Here is a 24213-nt window from a genome sequence, read left to right on the forward strand (position 1 = left end):
ATGTTATTCGAGGTGATGAATATGGTAACTAGCTTGATTTGATTATTCCCGATTTTGTCATAAGTTGCAACATCACTGGGCAACCCATAAGTACATACAATAACAAATTGTCAATTTATGATAAATAAGGAAATAAGTAAATGTAAAATGTACTCCAATAAAAAATAGAATTGGAAACTGCTGGTAGGAGTTTTCTTTGAATGATAAGTAAAGGATGGATTTTTACCCTCTTTACAATTGCTTTTCTTTTTTTATAATGACTATGAATTACTTTCATATTCAGAAAAAAAATATTTACTTGATGTCAAAAGGGGAAATCCTGCTCATCCCTCTCAAGACTGGTACCCATGGACTCCCCAAGTTCCCGTGTTTAAATCAGTCTCTTTCCTCTATGACTTCGTTATTGTAATTTACCTTGTATTATCATTTTTCTTCATTTAACATTTGCATAGTATCGTTCTTCTAGACAGTATGCATGTGTGCCTAACAATGGCAATTTTATCCAAGTTCACTTTCCAGACAATGCCTACGTACAGGCAGGGCAGGCCCATTCTCCCAGACTTCCACTTCTTGGAGGACAGATGCCTTGAGTCTTGGCTGCCAAGTCCCAGTGCCATAGAGGTCAGTGCACAAAGCCGGGGTTCAATGTGCAGTCACTGCATTGAAGAGAATTTCTCCCCCCAATGAAAAGTCGTTTTCTAACGAATCCTGAGAAGGACTGGGTAGGGGCTTCAGTGTGTGCACTGGAGGACTTCTGGCATAAGAGTAAGGCCTTTCCCTCTCTCCTGAACTGATGTCATTAGCCCAGGCCTCGGGGATGAATTTTCTGGGCTAGAACATTCTTGCCCCCTGTGAGAGTGAAAAGTAGCTCTGAGCCATAACACACTCCTAATCTCATCGGAACACACCTAGAAGGCTGCCCCGAGGGCCTCAGGAGAAGTAGAAACCGAGGATTCAGAGGACAAGCATATGGGACTAGGGTGAAGGTGACGGTCCCTGGGTCCTGGTGTGCTCCTTCTCCCCTTGCTGGTCCTGCTCATGGCTCTAAAGGCCTGGCACTGGTATGGGTTCACCATCCTGCCAGGGTATGAGGCATCCTCTAAGAATGGTCTCTAAGACACTGATGTGGGGCTGTGTCAATGAGAAGGGCCCTGTTGGTGGGAGTGGGCATGGAGATTGCAGGTGGAGGTTTTTCTTTCCTTCTGTGGCTTGATTCTTTCTTCTGCCAAGCGAGAGAGAAGCCAGGACCCCATTTTTCACTTCACCATTCCTAACACATATGTGCACATGCACGCGTGCGCATTCACACACACACACACACACACACACACACACACACACACACACACACACATACCTTAATAAAAGTAGCAGATGCCAGAGCAGAAGCCAACATCCAGAACTGGATAGAGGGGCCCAGCCCATGAAGCTCCCCAGCAAGGAAGGACCTTAGAGACTTAGAGCCACTGTAAAGTTGGCAAACACAAATCTCAGTTCCCAAACTAACCAATATCTGTTTTTCTCTACTTTACATTTTTAGCTCAATCCTACAGGGATCCAGATAGAAACAGTCTCAGTCAATATGAGATGTATGTGTCCCAGGGAGCTATAATGCTAAGGGATGAGGAGCAGGGTCAATATTTTCTGAGCATTCAATGATTCAAGTGTCCCTCATTCACGTTCTCATCAGGAAGGTGCTGCTTAAGGTCCATCTACCTGGCCCTACAAAGCCTCAGCATCCTCAGCAGGGTAGCAGGACCTGTCCCATCTCCTGGAAGGCAGCTCCCTTCCCTATTCTTTATAACCACAGCAGGGGAGTCGCAACTGCAGAGGTTTAAGGCAAGGGTGGTGGAGTGTTGGGGAGAGGGCTTAAGATGAGTGCGCTAGGGCTGGGATCTGTGAAGTACCCCAAACTGCCCGGAAATGTATTCTCCCACAGTTCTAGAACTTGAGATCAACTTCTTATCTAGTTCTTTCTGACGCTCTGAGGTTAAATCTGTTCCATCCTCTCTCCTGACTTCTGGTGATCTTCTGGCAATCTCTGCCATTCCTCGGCTTGCATATCACCCTGATCTCAGCCTTCCTCATCTCATGGCATTCTCCCCTTGCGTGTGCCTGTCTCCAAATTTCCCCTTTTTATGAGGACACCAGACATGTTGGATTAGGGGCCCACCCTAATCCAATATGACCTCATCTTAAGTGTTTACAACTGTGATGACCCTGTTTCCAACTGAAGTCACATTCTGATATACCGAGGGTTAGAACTTCACCGTATGAATTTTGTGGAACACACTCAACCCATATCTGAGGAGTGTGCAGATTTCTTTTCTCCCCTGAATCCTATTCCTCTAAAAATTCTGACATTTTGGCTTTTCCCCTCACAACATTATTTCTTTAAGAGTTTTAGAAAATAAAACAACAGGGAATTTTCCTTTCTTTTTTTTTTTTTTTTTTTTGTTCTGTTGCATCCCTGGCCTTGGTGTGGGATGAATAACAGCCGAATTATTTGAACCTGGGTAAGAGAAGGAAGAAAAACTAACAAATCAGTCAATATTTCCAAAATGCTGTCCTTCCAAGTAAATAAGTCCTCCTTTTCCTGAAGTGTTGAAGAAGTCTAAGACTAGAGAGATAATCAGTTAGTGTTATGGTTTGGATGCAAAGTGTCCCCCAAAAGCTCATGTGTGAGACAATGCAAGAAGGTTCAGAGGAGAAATGATTGGGTTATGAGAGTCTTAACTCGATCAGTGAATTAATCCCCTGATTGGGATTAACTGAGTGGTAACTGAAGTGGCTGGAGGGGTGGGAGTTGGGATGCAGCTTTGGGGTGTATATTTGTATCTGGCAAGTGGAGACTCTCTCTGCTTTTTGATCACCATGTGGGCTGCTGCTTTCTGCCACACTCTTCTGCCGTGATGTCCTGCTTCATCTTGAGCACTGAGGAATGGAGCCTGGCGCCCATGGACAGAGACCTCTAAAACTGTGAGACCCCAAATAAACTTTTGCTCCTTTAAAATTGTTCTGATCAGATCATTTAGTCATAGCAGCAAAAAAGCTGACTTAAACAGGGAAGTTTGGGGGATTCAGATCCTAGTTGTGTTGTCTCTGGACAGAGTCAACAAGAGGCAGTTATTCCCTTGGCAGATAAGAAAAAAGGAAGCAGTTTTTGTTTTTTTTTTTGTTTGTTTGTTTTTTTAAAAACACCTTTATTTTAAAATTTTACATAATCTTTGGATGATTCAGGATTAGCTTAGGCATGTTGCATAAATTTCTGAAACTCACATTTCAACTCCAAACCCATAGCGATCACTTATTTGATTGGTGAAAAGATAAGGGAGGACATTGTGACATAGGACAGATAGGTGGCTACTGAAGATAGCACCCCATATACACAAAGGCTTCTGCGCAGCATTCAGTCATAGTTTTTAAATTATGTGCCACAATTATTAAACATCTCACTGGACCAGCAATAATCCCTGAATCTCATTTGCTTTCCATCAAGTGTCCACTTTTACAGAGCACAGAACTCAAAGTTCTCTGAACTGAAGACTCATTCTTAAATTAACTTAATCCCTTATATTAATAATAACAATTAAAAACTAGATTCTACCCAGTGTTGTCTCAGTCTCCCATACAACACGTATCTCAGACCCGCAGAATGCTCCATTCCTCAGCACTCCATGGTCATGACACAAAGTTACAATGAGCATGCCCAACCAGATCTTAAACAGAGCCAAGAGCAAGTCTGCAGACCACACGTAGGTGGCCTCCGCCCAGACATTTAAATGTTGCTCCCTTGAAGGGAGTGGGTGGAGGGCATGATGGTCTGACATCACACACCCCGCTCCTTGTGAAAGGTCAGTTATCATCATGGTTATGACCTCTGGGAGCCACAAAAGTCCTAGAAAACCACACCCCGCTCCCTGAGAGACCTCTGCAGAGGGTCCATGAGGTCAAAGAAATGGGGATCAGGATGCTTTGAAAGCAGAAAATAATTAAAAGTAATTTGGGGGAGGAAGACTAGATGGAGGAGAAAAGAGTTAGGAGGAGTTTGGGGACAGGCATTAAAAATCAAGAGTTAAAATACAATGCACAACCTGGCTGGTAGGAGAGGGTCAGGACAGGCCCAGCCTGCAAGAATCTGGGGATCTGGATGGCCTGGTGGGGCTGCACTTGCTGTCTCAGGCATGGGTAGGGGTCTTCCTCAAGAAATACCTTGAGCCTCTATATTCAGGCAGATCTTAGAGAATAAAATATGGCTGATAAAGGAAAAAGCAACTCAGATGGCTTGACTAAATTTGCTTCTTCTCTTCCTGAGATATGCTCCAAAGGCCAGTTCTATTAAGCCTTCTAGGACCCACAGTAGAGTATGGGTCCTGGGCACAGAGAGAGCAGGTCCATCTCCCTGCCAGCCCCATTACCCTGATCACACTGGTTGCCTGGATGTCTGTCTTTCCTATGGAACTGTGAACAACCTGAGACTGTACCTTTCTGTATCTTTCTCTTCCACATGGAGAGGGAAAGTGGGCTAAAAGACCCCTTGCTCATAAGCATGCAGGTTGAGGGCCAGCCCAAGCAGCCACAGTGATGACAAGACCATGTCCCCAGGGCAGGGCCTTGGGAGCAGCTCTGCTCTCGAGAGGGATTAAGCATCCTTCCAATGCCCCATGCCAATTATTTGCCCCAACAGAGCCACCATGCTCCCAGCACAATCATACTTTGAGAGAGTTTCTTTAAAACATGAAGTCAAAACTTAGGTAGAGATTTCAAGCAACACAGAATGCTAATTTGTGAGAACATCATTCAGTTGGGAAAAAACAAAGCCCAGCTTTGGCAGCACTGATGGGAAAGGTGGATCTTGTATCTACCTATGTGGAAAGAGGGGAGGGTACTGGCCAGAGAGAATTTAAGGTATGTGTGTTCATGTAACAACAGGAGGCGTGCTCATGCTCTGGGGCTGGTTTCTGGCCCCCAGGTTCTGGAAACCCCAGAGCTCTTGCTAACACAGGACAAAAAGCATCCTGAGATTGTTCAGGAAAATGGTCTTCCCAGGCTCAGGTGGCCAGGGGATCAATTATAAAATGCCTGATGGAGAAGAATGAGAGGGACGGGCCAGGAGCCATGCTCAGCAGCGAATGTTCCGGAAGCCAGGCAGTGTGGCTTTTCCAAGCAGGTAAATGTCCTTATCTGTGCCCACATTGAGGTGCTTTACCATATTCTTCTCATAGAGGAGTGGGTGGTAGGCACCCATTGTGCAGGCACTATCGTAGAACTTCTGGTAGTAGTAGCACACATCAGTCTTCCGCTTGGATGGGAGGAACTCATAAACATCCACCTGGTCACACAGTGTCAACATGATGAGGATACCTGGAGAGGGGAGTAGAAGTGAGCTGTGCTCAATAACACACCCCAGTGCCCTGGAGCTCTGCTCATGGCAAAACTTGGAAAGATCCACCTGGAGTTTCTGTTTATTGCTGAGTTCTTTTAGTAAGCCAAGCCCAGCAAACTGCTCCTCCTGCTTGCCTGCTTCACTCTGCTCCCTCTCTGCCTTCCTTCCCACCTCCAAGGCCTCACCTAAGGCTATCTTCTTCAGGAAGCCATCTCTGACGATCCAGCTGGAAGGACTCTTCTCTCCTGTGAATTGGTGTGATCTTTCCTCCCTACCACAAACTGAATGTTGCCTCAGACACCTGACTGAATTCTCTCACTAGACATCCTAGAGAAGAATTGTGTTATTTATCTCTGTTTTAGATAAAATTTGGTACAGTGTCTAGGCCAATCATAACTCTAGCAATGGTTTTAGTGAGCAAACAAATGAGTGAATGAATGAATGAATTGAACCCCAGAAGAAAGCTAACTCTTCTAGAAAAAAAAAAAAAATACACACAAGTGTTCTCCCAGATGTGGACTTACCAAGCATCCCAGAAGATGGAGGGTTTGGCTGAATCTCTTCCGGGGAGATTTCTTGAAGGATATCCCACAGTTCCCACGGCACCTGGGGCCTGAGGATGTAAAAAGGCTGACTGGGATACAGCTCGCGATAACTCTTGTACTTGTTGAAGAAATTGTAGTCAGGCTTCTGGTACCACTGAAAAAGAAGGAAGCCGTCTCAAGGAATGAAGTGCACTCATGCCGTTGCTCCTTGTAAAGCAGCCACTCCAGCCAGAGAACTCAGGAGGGGACGGACCCTGGAGAATCCTGAGGCACAGCTCTTCCCTAGGAGTAGACCTGGGACTTCTCCATCACAGCACAGCCATAGTAGCACACTGGGGCATGTAGTTTGTGCTCAGGGGTATGTTGTGGCTGGTGACCTTGGAACAGCTTCAGATGTCAGGATCATGGAGTCTAGGAAGGTTATCAGAGCTAAAAGGGACTGTAGGCACCACCTAACCCTGTCTTTCAGTTTTCTTTTCCTCTGCATTTTTTTTTTTAAGAAAGGGTCCAGGCTGGCCTGGAATTCCTGGGTTCAAGTGAGTCTCCTATCTCCGGTGACAGGTGCATGCCACTGTGTGTGGCCACTCTTGTTTTTAAAGGGAAGAAAATGGGGGCATATGTCACTACATCTATGATTAAAAGTCTTCTTTATTTCACAGGCAAACTTAAGTTCTAAGTGAGATCAGTGCAAAACTGCAGAAACTGAGGTAGTGAGGGTTCCAGGGATCACTAATATCTGCCAGTTACTGGTGGATTCAACCTAAGAACTAAGTGGCCTAAGAAGAGTGCTGTCTGCCCTTCACCCCTTAAAGCCATCCTCCTGGGGCCAGCACAGCCCACATCAGGGTGGGGTCAATTGACATGCATAACAGTGAGAGGATTTTTCCAGGAAACCTGAGAATCCAGTAGGTCTGTGACTCATGTCTCCTTCCCTTAAAGATCTGATGTTACAGATTTGAGTCTGCATAGGAATCAAGTCCTGGGACAGGTAACTGCTTCACCACATTCTGGTTTTCCCCTCTGTAAAATGGGAACAGCATGCTTCCATCTACTTCCTTAGAGGGTTATCAGTGAAATGAGAAGAATTTTAGACACTGAAAGTTCAGGACAGAAGTGTGGTAACATTATTGATAGTTAATCATTGTCTATTTCTGTTGATATTTAGAGGAATTCATGCATTAATGAACACAAGGTGGATGATAAAAAATCCAGCCACTACTACTTCTAATATATGCCACCACTGGGAGGAACATCCATGGCAATGTAGGGCATAGAGAACTGGTGGTATAGGTCAGGAACACTTCTGAATTTGCTAGTCCAGATGGAGTGGGGTGCCTTAAAAGTCAAATAGCCAGGAATGGCTCCTCTCAGCCATGACTCTAAAAACCTAAGAACTCAGAAACATCTGTAGGCGAACAGGAGACCAAACCCCTGCTTCCCATGGACACCCACTTACCTTTGGGATATCTGAATGATATACAGATGGGTCCCACACAATTAGGATGCCTTCATTGTATAAATCATCTTGGAGGAAGTGCTTTTCTGTGGTCACCAACTGCAGGAAGAGAGAGATGAACTGTCACTTGGACATTTCCTGAAAACATTTGGCTCATGGTAATAACTGACACATCAGGAGGTGCCACCTGAGACCCAGAGCTCTCTGTGAGGCTCTGAGCTGTGCAGCATTTAACTCCAGTGAGAAGATAATGATGTCAGCCCAAACTGTGTTGACCAGAAAGGATATTTATCATGCTCCAACAGCCACAGAGCTAAAAGGATTCCACTCTAACTTTGAGGCTATGGGGGTGAAAGCACAGTGAAATGGTTTGATGTCCTAGTCCTCCAAAGTCACAACTTGGTGGGCGGTTGGGGGTAGGTATCAGAGGAGTTGGGTTTTAGGTTAGAATCTCATAATAAAAATTATCTCTGGAGATCCCGTCAACCACATAAAGTCGAATACACAGTGTGTACACATCACGATGGAGACACATCTCTCTCAAGGTCCACTGCAGCTGGCAGTTTCTGCAACACTGGAATAGACCACTGTGTCTGTGGTTGAGCACCAGAAGAAGCAATGGACTTCTGCGGAGGGACCACAGCATAGGCAAAAACATGCAAATTTAAACCTAAGAATTTCACCAGGCTGGGAAGATGCTCATGTGCAACCTGCTAGAAGAACCAGCCACAGTGCTTTTCCCCTGCACCCTGGCTCCTGGGCTGGGCTGCACACTAGTAGTTGAACCCGCCTGGTTTAAACATGAGTGTGACAACTCTGGAGGGACAATTTTGCAAAAGCATATTAAGTTCCTTTAAAAAAAAAAAAAGGAAAATATTTAGATTCAATAATTCCATGGTTGGTAACCTATCCTAAGAAATAATCCAAACTCAGGGGAAGTGTACATGGAAATGTTACTTAAACTATTGATCAAAATGACAAAAGTGTAGTAGCAGGTGGGACACAGCATTGCTCAAGTACTAAGCGAGATGAGCAGATAAAAGAAACCAAACCAAGAACCGATTGAAAACAAAAGCAAGAATCACAACCATAATCCCGCCCCTCCTCAACCACCATTGCCAAAGCCAAGGCTTGAACAACATCACTGCAGAATCCAAAGACACCTGTGGGAAGGGAGATGATCCACGTGCAGCCCAAAGAATAGCAGTGGCCATGAATCTCTCAGAGCACTGAGCTATCCCATCTTCTCCTGCAGATAGAGGCTATCCCTGCAGTGTGACAATATAATCCCATTCAGAGTGTCTTTGAGACAAGAAATATCAATGGTGGGCCCACCTTAGCCTGGGATCATACAGTTATCCTGGGAGCCAAAGGTTAGCCCAGTCCCTGCCCTCCAGGTAGCCACACGGTGGTGGAGAACATGGGCAATGGTGTGACAGTAGGAACAGTGTGTGGATGGCTGTAGAGAGGGTGAGTTGTGTTTTGAGGGACAGATGAGAACAGGTCAACCAGAAGGGCAGGGAGTAGGGGAAGGATATCCCAGACAGAGGGAGCAATGAGAACATTGCAGATATGAGAGAATGTAGCAGACTGCCAGCTGCCACCCAGTATCCATTCTCCCTTTCTTCCTTGGCCACAAATGTCTCTGGGTTTTACCTCAGCATATGGCTATCTAAATTAGGCTATTTGCTGCAAGAATTTCCCTGCCCCTCCCTACCCCCTCTACCTACCTCCTTCTCTCTCTCTCCCCCCCAACTCTCTCTCTCTCTCTCTCTCTCTCTCTCCCCCAACTCTCTCCCCCCCCCCCCGCCATGTGACTAATTCTGATCAATGGTATATAAACAAGTATGACAAAATCTGGATGTGATGGCTGGAACTTGAGCAGTCATCACAGATCATGAAGTGAAAGTCACATGCCGAGAATGACAAACCCACAAAGTAGAAGGAAACTGGGATTCTGACACCATGGTACACCATAATAGCTCTGCAATGTGTACCTCTGGGCCTTAATATGAGAGAGAACTACATTTTGGTCTTGTGAAGCTAGTCTAGGGGATGGTGTAGAGTGCTCCTGTCACTTATAGTCAAACCTACTTCGGACTAGAACAGTAAGCAGCCTGACTGGGAATTCTGAGTTGTCAGTCTGACTGTGACACAGAGAAAGAGCTGAGAGGGATTCAAGAAATTTAGGCAAGAGTCATACCAGGAAGCCTTGTGTTTCTTCAATAGGTCCTTCAGTGTTATCTTCCTGGTAGATGAGGTTGTGCAAGACAGACATGATCACAATGGCAACAAGGGATGTCCCAAAGGCTGAGGGCCTTGCCCACACTATTCTATCTATATCTTCCAAGACAGAATCCCATGACTGAAATTCCAACTCTCAACCCACCCCATCGCTCCAGAACAGTAGGTCTACGGAAAGCAGTAAGTCTTTTCTAGCTACATCTGTCTAGGCAGAGTACTTATGCCAAGCAATTTGTACGACATCATGAGGACTAGTGATAACTGGGATTTTTAAAATTGGCTCCTCCTGACACAACCACAGTCCAGCAATTATTTTAGTATGCAAGGCAGGAGGCCAGTGGCAGCATCCTCTAGGTCCCTGAGACATTTCTGGGATCTGGGCCTTCATTGTCCACAAAGCTTTGTTCCACAAAGCTTTCTCCTTTACAATAAATGACAATAAAAATGACAACATACGCCACTTAGTGGTACTTACTACACAAGAGGCACTTTCATATATTATCTCAGTTCATGTTCATAGTAGTCTTAGGAGGGAAGTACTGCTATGCCTATTTTATAAACATGAAAATAGATGTAAAGTAACTTGTCCTCGTCACATAGTCCATAAAAACACAGGGGAGTCTTGACTCTGAGCTTTATGTCTGGCTGCAGAGGTCATACTTCTGACCTACATGTTACACTGCCTCGCACAAAGAGGGCAGGGTGGCCACCCACACAATATGAAGGAGATGTAAAGAAAGAATTTGAGGAGGAGTTTCAAAGTAACAAGTAAATTTTGCTTCTTGACAAGTGGTAGCGTGTCATAGCTGGAAGATTACAGAAGGACTGACCAAACCCATCATTTTCCAGATGGGTAAAGTGAGGCCCAGAAAGAAGAGAGAATTGTGTGAGGCCACAAGGAGAGTTTGAAGCAGAGACAGCACCAGAGCCCAGAGGTGGGCTTGTCCCAGAGTGTTCCTTCTGCTGCAGCAGGGCTACACTCATACAACCTCCAGACACTTAAATCAACAGCACACCAAGACTGTACATTCTTCAGATATTACCCTTGTGAATATCTGGAACTTTCTTCTTCCCAAATCTTTCTCTTTCTGATATAGAACATTGGCCTTGACTCCCAAATTCAAATGTTGAAGGCTAATCCCCATTGTGACTATAATTAGAAAGAGGACCTTTAGGGAGGTAATTAAGGTTAATGAGGTCACAGGGGTAGAGCCCTAATTTGATAAAGGTGGTATCATCACAAGAAGAGGAAGAGACTCTAGAGTCTCTCCTTGCAAACACAGAAGAAACACTGCATGAGGACACAGCACCAAGAAGGAGCCTTCGCCAGAAACCAACCCAGATGGCAACCTGATCTTAGCTTTTGGCCTCTAAACTCAGAAAATAAATTTTTGTTGTCTATGTCATCCAGTTTGTGGCACTTTATTATGGCAGCCTGAGATGATGACATACATCGTGTGTGTGTGTGTGTGTGTGTGTGTGTGTGTGTATGTGTGTTGGTGTAGATCAGATATTTCTTCACTATAGAGACTAGACTTAATGATTTGATTAAACTTATACAACAATCCAGGTTAATGACAAAAACCTAAAGATGGAGTCTAAGATACTTGAAGTTTTCAAAGTCAAAGATATGATTATGTGTGCATATATATCTGTACGTATGTAGATATGAATATGAACACATGTGAATCTATATATTGTGTATGTATGTATATACGTGCATGCATTTCTTAGCTCTACCTGCTCAAAGTGCCAAGAATCAAAGCTCCCCTTCAGGAATAAGGACACTTAGTGGTTTCTAGTGCCATTTTTCACTTAAAAGAACCAAGGAACTTTGGAGAAAAATTTGATAGCAAGGACAGGATAAGATGGTAAAATAAAACTTACCTGAATTTCTCAGTGCATCTACCAAAAACCCTTGCACAGTAGCACTTGCCTGTAATCCCAGTGACTCAGGAGGCTGAGGCAGGAGAACCACAAATTTGAAGCCAGCCTTAGCAAGTTAAAAAGCAAACAAACAAACAAGAAAGGGTTGGGCATATGACTTAGTGATAAAGTGCCCCTGGGTTCAAAATAAAGCAAAAAACAAGAAGCCCTTGACTCCTGAGACTCTTCATATACCATGTGAATTAAATCTGGAGCTACTGGTTGAATTACTGCTCTACTTTAAAAGACAATAAAGTTTCTCTATGTCCATAGCAGGGAAAATAGTTCAGCCCAGAGTAGTGTCTAGGAATAACCCCAGGGGCTACAGGAAGACTGGAGTGGTAAAATTCCTAGGTCTTCATATTTTAAGGGGCAATGAGGCCTAAGTGAGTTTACTTGCATATCAAAGAGCTGAGTAAGGAACCCTTTAGAAGAGAGGACAACTATCTCCTGGTTTTATAAGCAAGTCTCCCCCTAACTAATGACCCACTCAATAAATGGGGAAAAGATCCTAGGAGACATCTCTCAAAAGAAGAAATACAAATGACCAACAAATATATTTTTTAAATGCTCAACATCCTTAGCAATCAGGGAGATGCAAATCAAAACTACACTGAGATTTCATTTCATCCCATTTAGAATCACAGTCATCAAGAATACAAGTAATAATAATTGCTGGCAAGGATGTAGACAAAAAGTACATTTATACATTGTTGGTGGGACTGCAAATTATACAACCACTTAGGAAAGCAGTATGAAGATTCTTCAGAAAACCAGAAACGGAACTACCATATGACCCAGCTATCCTACTCCTTAGTATTTTTCCAAAAGAGCTAAAATCAGCATATTATAGTGGTAAATGCATGCCAAATAAATAGCAGCACAATCCACAATAGCTAAGTTATAAAACCAGCATAAGTACCTGTCAATAAATAAATGGATAAAGAAATGTGATATACATGTATACACAAGAGTTCTATTCAGCTGAAGACTGAAATCATGTCATTTGCTGGTAAATAAATGCAACTGGAGAATATCATGCTAAGTGAAATAGCTAGACTCAGAACATCATGTTTTTTTCTTATATCCAGAAGCTAGAGAGAAAAAAGGAATTAAAAAAGGGGATCTCACAAAAATAGAAGGGAGATCAGTAGAACAGAAGCAGGGTACCAAAGGGGAGGGAGGAACAAAGGGAAAGGGGAAAAACTGGGGAATGAACTTGACCAAATTATGCTGGTGTGTACATGAATATATTACAGTGCATTCCAATTTTACACATAACTGTAATGCACCAATTAAAAATATATGAATAAATAAACAGAAGGAAGACCAATAGAGTAGAGGAGGGGCAATCAGGGGAGGGAGGAGGGAAGTGAAAGAAGAAGTTCTGGGGACTGAAATGAGCAAACTATGTTACATGCATTTACGAATATGTCAAAATGAGCCCCACTATTAGGTATAACTATTATGAATTAGTAAGTATAAAAAGTCAGTATCTTAGAAGATAAAAGAAGCCATGGAAATATTCCAGGTTAAAGAGACATATTGACTGAGTACAATACCTGACTCTGAATTGGATTTGGTACCAAAAGAGGAAAAATATCCTAAAAGTCATCATTAAGAACTGGAATGCAGACAGACTAGATAAATTGGGCATCAATGTCAATGTATGATACTTGTACTTAAGTAAGAGAATATTCTTATCCTTAAGAAATACACACTAGAGTATTAAGGGAGTAATGGGTATGATATATACAACTTATTCTCAAATTTTAAAATATTATGTAAGTTAGCGCAGATGATACATCAAATGGGCTAATAAATGAGTTTTTGTTTTTGTACCAGGGATTGAACCCACAGGCACTTAACCACTGAGCCACAACCCCAGCCTCTTTTTTATTTTTTTACTTTGAGACAGGGTCTCACTAAACTGTTAGGGCCTCATTAAATGGCCGAGTCTGGCTTTGAACTTGTGATTCTCCTGCCTCCGCCTCCTGAGCTGCTGGGATTACAGGCATGTGCCACCACGTCCAGCATAAGTGACTGTTGATAAGGGACTATAAGCATTCTTTGTATTAGTCAGTCTTGTAACTTTCTGAAACCTTTGAGGTATTGCCAAATAAATGGTTAAAAAAAAATTAAAAACATTGGAGGAATTTTGGGGGTAATCCACTGAATAAGCAGAAAGTTACCTGATTATACTTATTCACAAAATTATAGCATATCTGCTACATAATTGACATTATTCTAGGCACTTGGGTACATCAGTGAACAAAAATGAAAAAAAATCTGCTTTTTAAGTTATTGCTTTATAGTAGAAGAACCAGGAAATAATTGGGATGGATAAGTAAGATAATGGGAATAAGGAAACAGTGGACATGGAAAGGGTCACTAGAGAGCCAGGGAGTCACCCTTGACCAGCTGTTAGGAAGGTTGTATCCTGTTCAGGTTCTGTTACTACCCTCAGTGACATTTGTGCAGTTCAGCTTCTCTCCCCTGACCTCAGTTCTCTCCATTGCACTACAAAATGATCAGATAAAACCCTGGGCTACACCAGGGCAGGGAGTATGTCCTGTTTCTATCTTACTGCTGTTGGCAGCTAAATTTCAGCACCTCTTAAAGGAACAAGAGATCAATAAGAACTTTTGGAATGAATACATGGCTAGTTGATCACCAATGTCCTTCCCAGCTCTGTGATCTGCAATACCTCCAAGTAAGTGACATCAATACAGACTGCATAGATACTAAAAGGACAATGGGGGAGTATTAGGAACAACTTATGATAATAAATTAAATAACTTAGAAGAAATGGACAAATTCCTTGGAAGATCAACTCTCAAAGCTCACTCAAGAAGAAATAGATGACATGAATAGCCCTACACCTACTAAAAAATTAAATTTATAGCCAAATATTTTTCCACAGAGAAAATTCTAGGCCTAGATGGCCTAAAAACAGTGGATTCAATCAGATATTTAAGAAAAAATTAATTCTATACAAACTCCTTTAGAAAACTGGAGAGAATAATTCCCAATTCACTTACAAGATACCCTGATACCAAACACCAAAGCTATTACGAGAAAGGAAACATGCAAACTGATACCCCTCATAAGCATAGATGAACAACCTCCTAGTAAATCACTTCAAAGTAAAAACATTTTGAGGTTGGGTGAGATTCTGACATGAGCATTGGTTATAGTTGGTAGCTAAGCTAAAATTGGAGATGGAGTTCGATAAGACATTATTTCAACAATAGCTGGTTTCTAAACTACAGCCCTTGGTCATGTTCTTTTAGGAGTCAGCAGTGCTCACAGAAAGGACCCTATGTCAAAAACTGCCATTCCCTATCTAACCCTAAAAGTCAGGGGTGCCTTTCTATTACTGGAATGAACCCTGCTTAACACTGTACTTTTTCAGTCTATGTGTGTTTGACAGGGACTGAAACTTTTCTCCTCAGCTAAAGTCCTTGGGAAGAAATTGCATTACCCTGCTCTTCATACTGATCAGGGATTTTATGGGAGTTCATTTGCTTGACTAAATGGAATATGGGACAGCTGGCTACAAAGCAGATGGGCAGGCCACACGAGGAAGACTGAGAGCAGCTCTGACATGTTAAAAACCACTTATAACCAGGAGCCTTCAAATAAGAAGGCAAGCTGAATTCAATAACAAGTCATCACCCCTTTCTGATCCCAAAAAAGATCAGTGACAGATTGTGCTGCTGGCAAATCAAAAAGCCCTAACACTTATGCATCCATCATGTTTAGATTTCAGCACCTAAGTCCTGATGCCAAAATGCTGCACTAAGGGGCTCCATCAAAGTCACTCAGCTCGCCCTAGTTGTTTTTAGATCCACTGTTGGATGGAAGTCCACCATCCTCTATGTACACTGCCCCTGCCAACACCTACCCAGATGCCTGTCTATCCATGTGATGAAAAGAAAACTGGAGCCCAAAAGAAGGCCTTGTGAGATCAGGTGCCAGTAGCAAAGAGACCTAGGTCAAAGCCCACCTCCACTGCTTACTTTCTGGGTTGCTCTGAGCAACTCAGACTCTGAGTCCAAAAGTCCCATGGTGGTTGGTGATTAAACCTTACAGCATTGTCACAAAAGTCAAAAGAGATAAGACATGGAAGGCCTTGAGACAGTATAAGTATTTAATAAATAATACCAGCTATTATTTCAGGAAAAGCCCCATTAAGTCATCTGTGAAGGTTCAAGTTGAACTCATCTGCATACCTTATCCCTAGGCATGGGAGGTAGGTGTTCTTTCCCCAGCTAGCACAAAGCCACTGTGTCTTCTTGTCCCACTGTCTCTTCTCTCAGGTCCAATAAGCACAGCTGGCACTTCTTATGTTTATGGTCGAAACTGGATTTATTTAAAGGCCCATTTTAAACTATATCGTTTTCCTGTTGATCTCCTAACACCATCTGGCATGGGCATAAATGGGTCTGCTGAGCTGAAAATTTGTGGTATGGCACTGTTTTCTATAAAAAACCACCTTCTCAGTATGAAAAGCACCTTTTTGTTTTCCACTGTGCTCAGATGTACACAGTGCTCACTATGCCACGAGAGTAGGGAGCTGAACAGACAGCCCAGGTCAGAAGAGAGTTGCTGGCAGGAGGTCCTTTTTGAGAAGAGAATGAGCAGCTCAAAGGCAGAACCCTAAGTTCTTGGTGTGCAATGGTTAGCACTCAGCTTGACATCTACACAGACACAAAATCGTTAGGACAACTGACCAAGCAAGAGAGAAAATAGACCACCATCTTCCTGGGACATCAAGATGAGGAGAGCAATGTTAGAAAGGTGTCAATCACAATTCAGTACTATAAGAAGTACTGTCATGGAGCTGCCCATCACTAGAGTATTCAAGCAACAGCCCAGACATTTTGGTGCTTCTTATGGGAGGAGAAAAGGAAGGTCTGTGTGTCTGAGGCGAGCAGAAAAGGCTTCATGACAGTAGAAAGTGGCTCTGCAAAGTGGGCCATCTGGCTCTCAGCCCCAGTATAGGGAGCACACACACACACACACACAAATGCTGTGCTTCAGCAGAGAACTCTGCACTGTCTACAGCCCACCTTCCCTCTCTACCCCATTCCTGATTCTATGGGAGCACTCTGGAAATACTCTAGAAACAGGCAGTTGATAAGCCTGCTCACTCAGTGTTGCCCAGAAGGAATTTTGATTCACTTTCCTCCTCCCCCTGGCCTACATCATGGAAAAAAACAGTTTCACTACTTTACTTCAAATTCATGCTGTTTTAACTCTTTCTTTGAACCACTTGTAACATCTGCCTGGTTCCCTCATATGAGTAAAATAAACGCTTTATCACAATTTTTTTTAATTTTGCAAGAGTCATGATCTCACTTTTTTCTGAAAATGATGATTTAACAGAGGTCTTTCCTGCCTTCTGCTGGGCCCCTACTGCAGAGATGCTGAAAAGTGGTTAAGATAGCCAATTTAGGTTACTTGCATTCTAGCACATTTAAAACATCGGTTTGCCACTCCTTCCAGGAGATAAGAAGCCCATCTGTCGAGATTGCAGGAGGCATAGTCATTCCCTAACAAGCAGGGGCAGGCCAGCATGCACCAGTAATGGCCATCACCACCATTTCCAAAGCACTTGCTGCATACCAGCCTCTGAGCAAAATGCTCTTTACTTAGTGTTTCACTGGATCCTACAAAGACCTTGTATAGTGACTGTTCTTACTTCTGTTTCACAAATGAAGGAAGTGAGGCTCAAAACAATAATACAACATGCTGGAGTCACTCATGTAGGAAGAGCTGCAGGAGGAATTTAATCAGTCTTTCCAACTCCAGTACTTTTAATTTCCAGGCAATCTTACCTCACCTTTAAATAAAATTTCAGAATCTTTGCAGGATTCACACTTAGTTCTTCAAGTGAAGATAAACAGAACTCCATAAACAGGTACCCAAGACAGGCTACTTCACACACCCCTCTCCTCATTGCTGCTGCCTACCAACCTCCAGATCATACCACCCAGGCATCACATAAAGATAGGCTTCCTCTCTAATTCATGTTCTTGAACCTCAAAGTGGCCCAGCATAGGCTGGAAATCTGACTACATTTCTCAGATTTACTCATTCACTCTTCTTCAATGCCAATTTCAAACCTTTGCTGGCACCTTTTCTATTAAAACCTCTTTCCCTCTTATTCTCTCTCCAGCCAGGCCTTGCCTCTGACCTTGGGTCCTAAACTACCTTCAGTTACACTCCTCCCATTCTTCTTTCCTTCTTCCAACTGGGGTTAATCCTCCACTGGGTGTGCTCAATCACCCTCATCATCTCAGGAACCACTTAACTATCTATTCTTCTATCTATATTCATTTTCTCCCTTTATCAACTGGTTCCTCCCTTTGGTCCAAAAAAAATTTATTGTGATAAACTATACATAATGCAATGTATCATTTGAGCCATTTTTAAGTATACAGCTCAGTAACATTAAGTACACTCACAATGTTATGAAACCATCAAAACCATCCGCCTCCAGAACTTTTTAGTCTTTGCAAACTGAAACACAGTACTTCCTAATCAACTTCCCATTCCTTCCTCCCACTAGGTCTTGGCAACTGTGATCCTACAGTATTTGTCCTTTTGTGACTGTCTCCTCCACTGACTTCTTTTTCAATGTGGTAAAATACATCTAAACTAAAATTGGCTATCTTACCCACTTTACTGTGGACTTAGAAGTTCAGTGGCATTAAATACATTTACATTGTTAGTCAATGATCACTGTCATCCATCTCCAGAATTCAATCTTGCAAAAGTGAAATTTTGCTCCCATTAAACAATACACTTCACATTCCCCCTCCCTCCCAGCTCCTGCCAATTACCATCCTACTTTTCATTTCTATGATTTCAATTACTCTGAGTACTTCATATAAGGAGAATTAAACATTTTTCTTGTTGCAACTGGACTACTTCACTCAACATTATGTCCTCAAAGCTAATCCATGTTGCAGCACGTCAGAATTATTTCCTCATTTTTAAGGTTGAATGACACTTCACTATATGTATGTGCCAAATTTTGCTTATTCATTCACCCATCAATAGTCACCTGGGTTGCTTCCACAATTGAGATGTTGCGAATAAATGTGCTTTGTACATGGGTGTACATGTTCTAGACTTTGCTTTCATTTTTTTTAAGTATGTCCCAAAAAGTGGAATTTCTGGATCATATGAGATTTGTATTTTAAATTTTCTGAGGAGCCACCATACTATTTTCCACACTGGCTAACCATTTCACCTTCCTGCCAACAATGCACGGGTTCCAATTTTTCCTCATAGAAGTCGTCCTCATGAAAGTGAGGTAGTACTGTGCGGCAGTTTGGATTTGTATTTCCCCGATGCTTTGTGATGTTGAATATCGTTCAATGCTCTTACTGACCATGTGTATATCTTCTAGAAATATAGGCAATTCCTCTGCTCGTTTTTAACTTGGGGTTTTCTTGTCGTTTTAGGAGTTCTTTAAATATTCAACTCATTCATCCTTTATCAGATATTTGATTTGCAAATGTTCCCTCCCCTTCTGTGTTCTTGTCACTCCATTGAGAGTGTCTTTTGATGCACAATTTAAAATACTTTTATTAAGTCCAATTTGTATGTTTTTCTTCTGTTGCCAGTGTTTCCAGTGGTCATAACCATAAAACAATCATCAAATCTGATGTCAGGAAGCTCTTGCTCTATGTGTGGTCTAAGAGTTTTATAGTTTTAGGTCTTACATTTAGACCATGGGTCTATTTCGAGTAAATTTTTGTATATGATATTATCTAGGGGTCCAATGTCAATGGGTTTACATGTAATTAAACAGTTTGCTCAGCACCAGTTCTTCAAAAGGCTTTTCCCCCACTGAACAATCTAAACACACTGAGTAAAATTCAACTGACCACATATGCAAGGGTTTATTTCTGGATTTCCTATTCAAGTCCATAAGTTTATATATCTGACTTCAAACCAGCATCACACTGTTTTGATTACTGAAGTGCTGGAATAAGTTTTTGAAATCAAAAAGTGTGAGTCCTCCAGCTTTATTATTCTTTTTCAGGATTGTTGTGGGTGTTTGAAGTACCTTATGATTCCATATGAATTTTAGGATGGGTTTTTCTGTTCACAGAAAACAGCATTGGGATTTTCATAGGTATTACATTTAATTCACTTGTTTTTGGATAGTATTTCATCTTAAAAATTCAGGTTATTTTCTATCCATAATGCTTAGGATCAGAAATGTTTTGATTTCAGGTTTTTTTTTCAGGTTTTCAAATTTTTGCATATAATAATGAGATATCTGAGGTATGGAACTCAAGTCTAAATGCAAAATTTATTTTGGTTTCATATGCATTTTATGCAGATAGAATGTAGATAATTTTATATGACTTTTTTGGTCTACCTGCATTCTGGCTTATGACTCACCACGTGCGGTCATGAGCAGAACTTTCCATGTGACATGTCAATGTAGACTTCAGAGCTATCCACTTCCCCCTGAGCACTGCTTTCACTGTGTCCCATAAACTTTATATATTTGTATTTTTCATTTCATTTACCTCTAAAAGTTTTCTAATTCCCACTGTGATTCCTTCTTTTATCCATGGATTGTTAGAGTATGTGTGTGTAGTTCTACAAAAATAATTGAAGATTTTGACACCACATTCTTGATAACAACCAGACAGAAGAGAAGGAAACAGAAGAATAACACAATAAACCAACTAGATCTAATAGACAGAGACACTGTCCAACCACAATAGAATACACATTCTTCTCAAGTGCATTTGGGACAATTTTTAGGATAGACATATATATGTTAAGCCACAAAGTAAGTCTCAAAAGGTTTTAAAAGATAGATATCATCATTCAAAACATCTTCTCTGACCAAAATAGGACAAACCTAGAAATCAATAACAAAACGGAAACTGGTAAACATGGGGATTACATTTAATAACCTAAAGTTACAACACTCTAATTTCCACTTACACCAACTTAACTTCACTAACATACAAAAATGCTGCCCCTTTAACACCTCCATCTTTAACCCCTTTCAAGTGCTGATGTCAAAAAATTATATCTGTATAACTGTATGTCCAAAAACATGAACTAACAATTTTTAAATGCTCTTAAATTACAGAGAAAACAAAATGTTGAATTACCCAGGCCCCTTTCTCCTTCTCTTTTTCTCAGGTCCATGAAGTGAGCAGCTCCGCTCCACTCCACACTCTCACTCTGATATGCTGCCTCAGTACAGGCCCAAAAGCAATGAAATCAATGATCATGGACTCAACCTTCAAAAGTGTTAGTCAAAAGATGTACCCCATTTGTGTACAATGAATCAAAATGCAGTCTGTAAAAATAAAAAATAAACATTTTTTTCTTTCTTAGTTGTTTATCTCACATACTTGTAGTGGTATGCAGCTATTCCGTATTTGCAGTTTTTTTTTAAATATATTTCTTTTAGTTGTTGATGGGCCTTCATCTTATTCACTTATTTATATGTGGTGTTGAGGATCGAACTCAGTGCCTCAAGCATGCTAGGTAAGCACTCTACCACTGAGTAACAACCCCAGCCCTTGCAGTTGTTTTAAGTGACCTAGTTTTCATATGTCTGGTTCCCAGAAGTCTAAGGGAGAAAAGTAAAGGGGGTAGGGGCAGGAGGAGCTGCCAGGTCTTTAAATCCCCTGAAATTCTCTTCAGCCAGAGGAGAAAGTGTTCATAACAGTGGGAGGTAGGTAAATAATGATTGGTGGTTATCTACTCTTCTTCTATACCTCTGTAATAAGAAGCAGCTATTAGTAATCAGAGAACAGATCTCTAATATTTGAAGGATAGGTGCTTTTCCCACTCTGTCTCCTAGAGGCCATGTCTAGTCTGCTGTAGGAGCATGTGCACAGATGCCTGTCCCGGGGCAAAGGGACAGCATGGGTGGTTGCTATATGCTAACAGCAGAGATGGATCGAAATTAACCATAATTTATCATCCAAATCTTTCCCTGGATGTTTCAAGCTAACTTTGGACTCCAAAGTTCCACAACAGGGAGACATCAGACAGATTCCACAGGGCAATGGTTGTGGGGAAACTGTAGAGCTTCCTCCTCTGCCATATTTCCAGAATTCTCCCCCTACCACTGCCACTGGCTTTTAAATATACTCGGTTCTCTCCAAGCTAAACGATGGAAAGAATAAAAACAGGCCATGAACGTCTTAACTTTCTCCACCAGTTGCCCTGTCTCTCCTCTGTTTTAGAGTCAGAATTTTGGGGGGAAAAAACCATCTATGTTTGCCCTCTCAACACCTCAGTATAACCCAGGTGGCTTCTGGCTTCCTCATTTTCCCCAGATGGTGTTTGCTAAGGTTACCAGAGACCTCTAGTCTGCTCCAGAGAGCAGCTGCTTTTCAGTCTTCATCTACATTGGCTCCTCAGCAGCATCTGGCACTATTCCCCACTCCCTCCTCCTCTCTGTTTTTGTCACCCAAAGCTCATGGGTAGGACCTCTTTCCTCCCTATGCCCTCTCTAGGGCTCTCATTCAATCCTGTTGCTTCATCCGCACACATACACACAGTTCACAGGTTCTCCTCTCCAGCCCAGTCCTGTCCACTAAACCTCAGCACTATTTGGACAAATGCCTACTTGACCTCTCTTCACATCTAAGAGGTAGCTCAGACCAAACACATCTAGAAGCATATTTTTTTTTTATCTCCGTCTTCCTCCTTGACTCTCACCCTCACTACCCAACACACTTTCAAGTACCTCCAAAGGCGGGAATTTTAGCTGTTCAGTTACACAGGCCAGAAGCCGAGCTGCACCTTTGCTCCTTTCACATCTCACACCCATTCCAACACTAAAGCCTGTTGACTGCACATGCCCAGTACCTCTTAGATCCATTTTTCTCACATTCACCTTCACCTCCCACTCTGTTACAAGCTACCAGCATTTGTAGTACAGACTATATGAAAAGTTCCTGGGTCTATCTACTGCAGCATCTTTGATCAGATGGAAGATAATACTGTTTGCAAAATGTAAATCTTATGCCTAGCAAAGAAACTTTGGCATAGCATTATGACTTGACTTCTTACTTTTAGCTTCATCTCTCACCTTGCCCCCCACATCCACCCACCTCTTCCTACCCCTACTCCTTCCTCTCTGCTGCTCCTTCCACACAGGACCTTGCCTATGCTGTTCTTATTGAAAATCACGTTTTCCAACCTTCTTATCATCTACTCTTACTCCCCCTACACAGCTAAGTGTCACCTCCAGGAAACCATCCTCACTTCCATGAACAGCTCAAATGTCCCTGTTATGGAATCTCCTAACACCTTGACCCTCTTTTCTGAAATTATCAATTGCAACTTGAGATTTATTTGTACAATTATTGGATTGAATCTGTAAGCAATGTGGGAATCCAGTCTGTTTTGTTTGCCACTGTATCTTCCACTCTCATCTCAGTGTCTGCATATATAAATAGTAAGAGCAGTCATGATTTATTGACATACGTGCCAGGTACTGTTCTAAGTGCTTTACATAAATTGTTCTCATTTATATCTTACAACAGTTCTGCAAGGAAAATGCTATTATTTCCCCCTCCTCTTTAGAGATGAGTAAATTGAAGCATAGGTAATTTGGGCATAATCATTTAGGTAGTGAGAGACAGAGCTGGGTTTCATTCCCAGGCAGGCTAATTGCAGAGGCCACATACTGACTGCTACACTGGAGGCAACACCATGCATATTTGCTGAATGAATAAATGGAAGATAAATAAAACTTCCTTCCCAGATATTGATGTGCACCTCACACACACAAAGAAGCTAGGTGTTTGTGTTCCCTAAAGTGCTCTCCGGCTCCAGAATTTCTGCGACCAGGGCATGAGAAGGGAAAGGGGAAAACCTGTTCCTAACTCCTTTCTGAATTTCCAGGCTTGCCAGAGTCTGAGCAGCCATGAAGGTCCAGCCTCATCTCCCTGAACAGGGCAATAGGAATCCTTCCTCCAGCGTAGCTAGGGCTGTGAATGTCTCCCTTACTTCCTGTGCATCTCTGCTTGCCAATTCCATTTTCTATAATGCCTCCCTAATGCTATTTCTCCAAATACTGATCATTTTTCAAAGTCAAGCACAGAGATCACTTGCTTCACAGAGTCTCTTGCTAACCAAACCATTTCTTTCAAATCTCACTATTCTGGTACTAATAAAGGTAATATAAAAACCCAAAATATTAGGTGTAACAGCACATAGGCATTGGAAGTACCTAGAGACTACTGGAGGATTCTACAGTGATAGAAAATGAATCTCTTTTTTTTTTTTTAAAGGTTTTAGAGGAAGAACAAAACACAAGATGGTCAAGTTCTCAACCCCCATCACATTACAAAAGGGTTCTTAGGGCTATGGGCCTCCAGTGGAAGTTTGCTGTGCAGGAAGTAGCTTCAGCTCAGCTGGTGAACTGCTAAAAGTCAGGAAGTACAGAGAAAGACGTAAAGAGGCAGAGCCCTCCACAGGAAAGCAGAAATGCACATTCCACCAGGAAAGTGCTGACTTGGCGTTTCTAATCAGTTCCATGATTCACCCCGTGCCCCAAGTCATGGGCAGGTATATAGAATTAAACATTTACACAAAAACACTCAATACTCATATTCTCATTCAAAAAAGGCAAACATCAGTGG

The 24213-nt window shown here is 42.2% G+C and overlaps 1 protein-coding gene across 3 annotated transcripts in view; it reads right to left on the reverse strand.

Annotated features, from left to right (window-relative positions):
• Positions 1–3153: 3153 nt before the first annotated feature.
• The window catches only part of ST6GAL1 (ST6 beta-galactoside alpha-2,6-sialyltransferase 1), a 125803-nt gene continuing 104743 nt past the window's right edge, over positions 3154–24213 (reverse strand). For all 3 annotated transcript variants that reach the window (XM_079101479.1, XM_079101480.1, XM_079101481.1), the window contains 3 exons: positions 7388–7486; positions 5911–6085; positions 3154–5364 (listed from right to left, as the gene is read on the reverse strand). In XM_079101479.1, coding sequence (XP_078957605.1) covers positions 5123–5364; positions 5911–6085; positions 7388–7486 — 516 coding nt within the window. In that variant the 3' untranslated portion in view covers positions 3154–5122. The remainder of the gene's footprint in view (positions 5365–5910; positions 6086–7387; positions 7487–24213) is intronic.

This window comes from Sciurus vulgaris (genome assembly GCF_902686455.1).
Source record: "Sciurus vulgaris genome assembly, chromosome: 10".
Classification (NCBI taxonomy): Eukaryota; Metazoa; Chordata; class Mammalia; order Rodentia; family Sciuridae; genus Sciurus; species Sciurus vulgaris.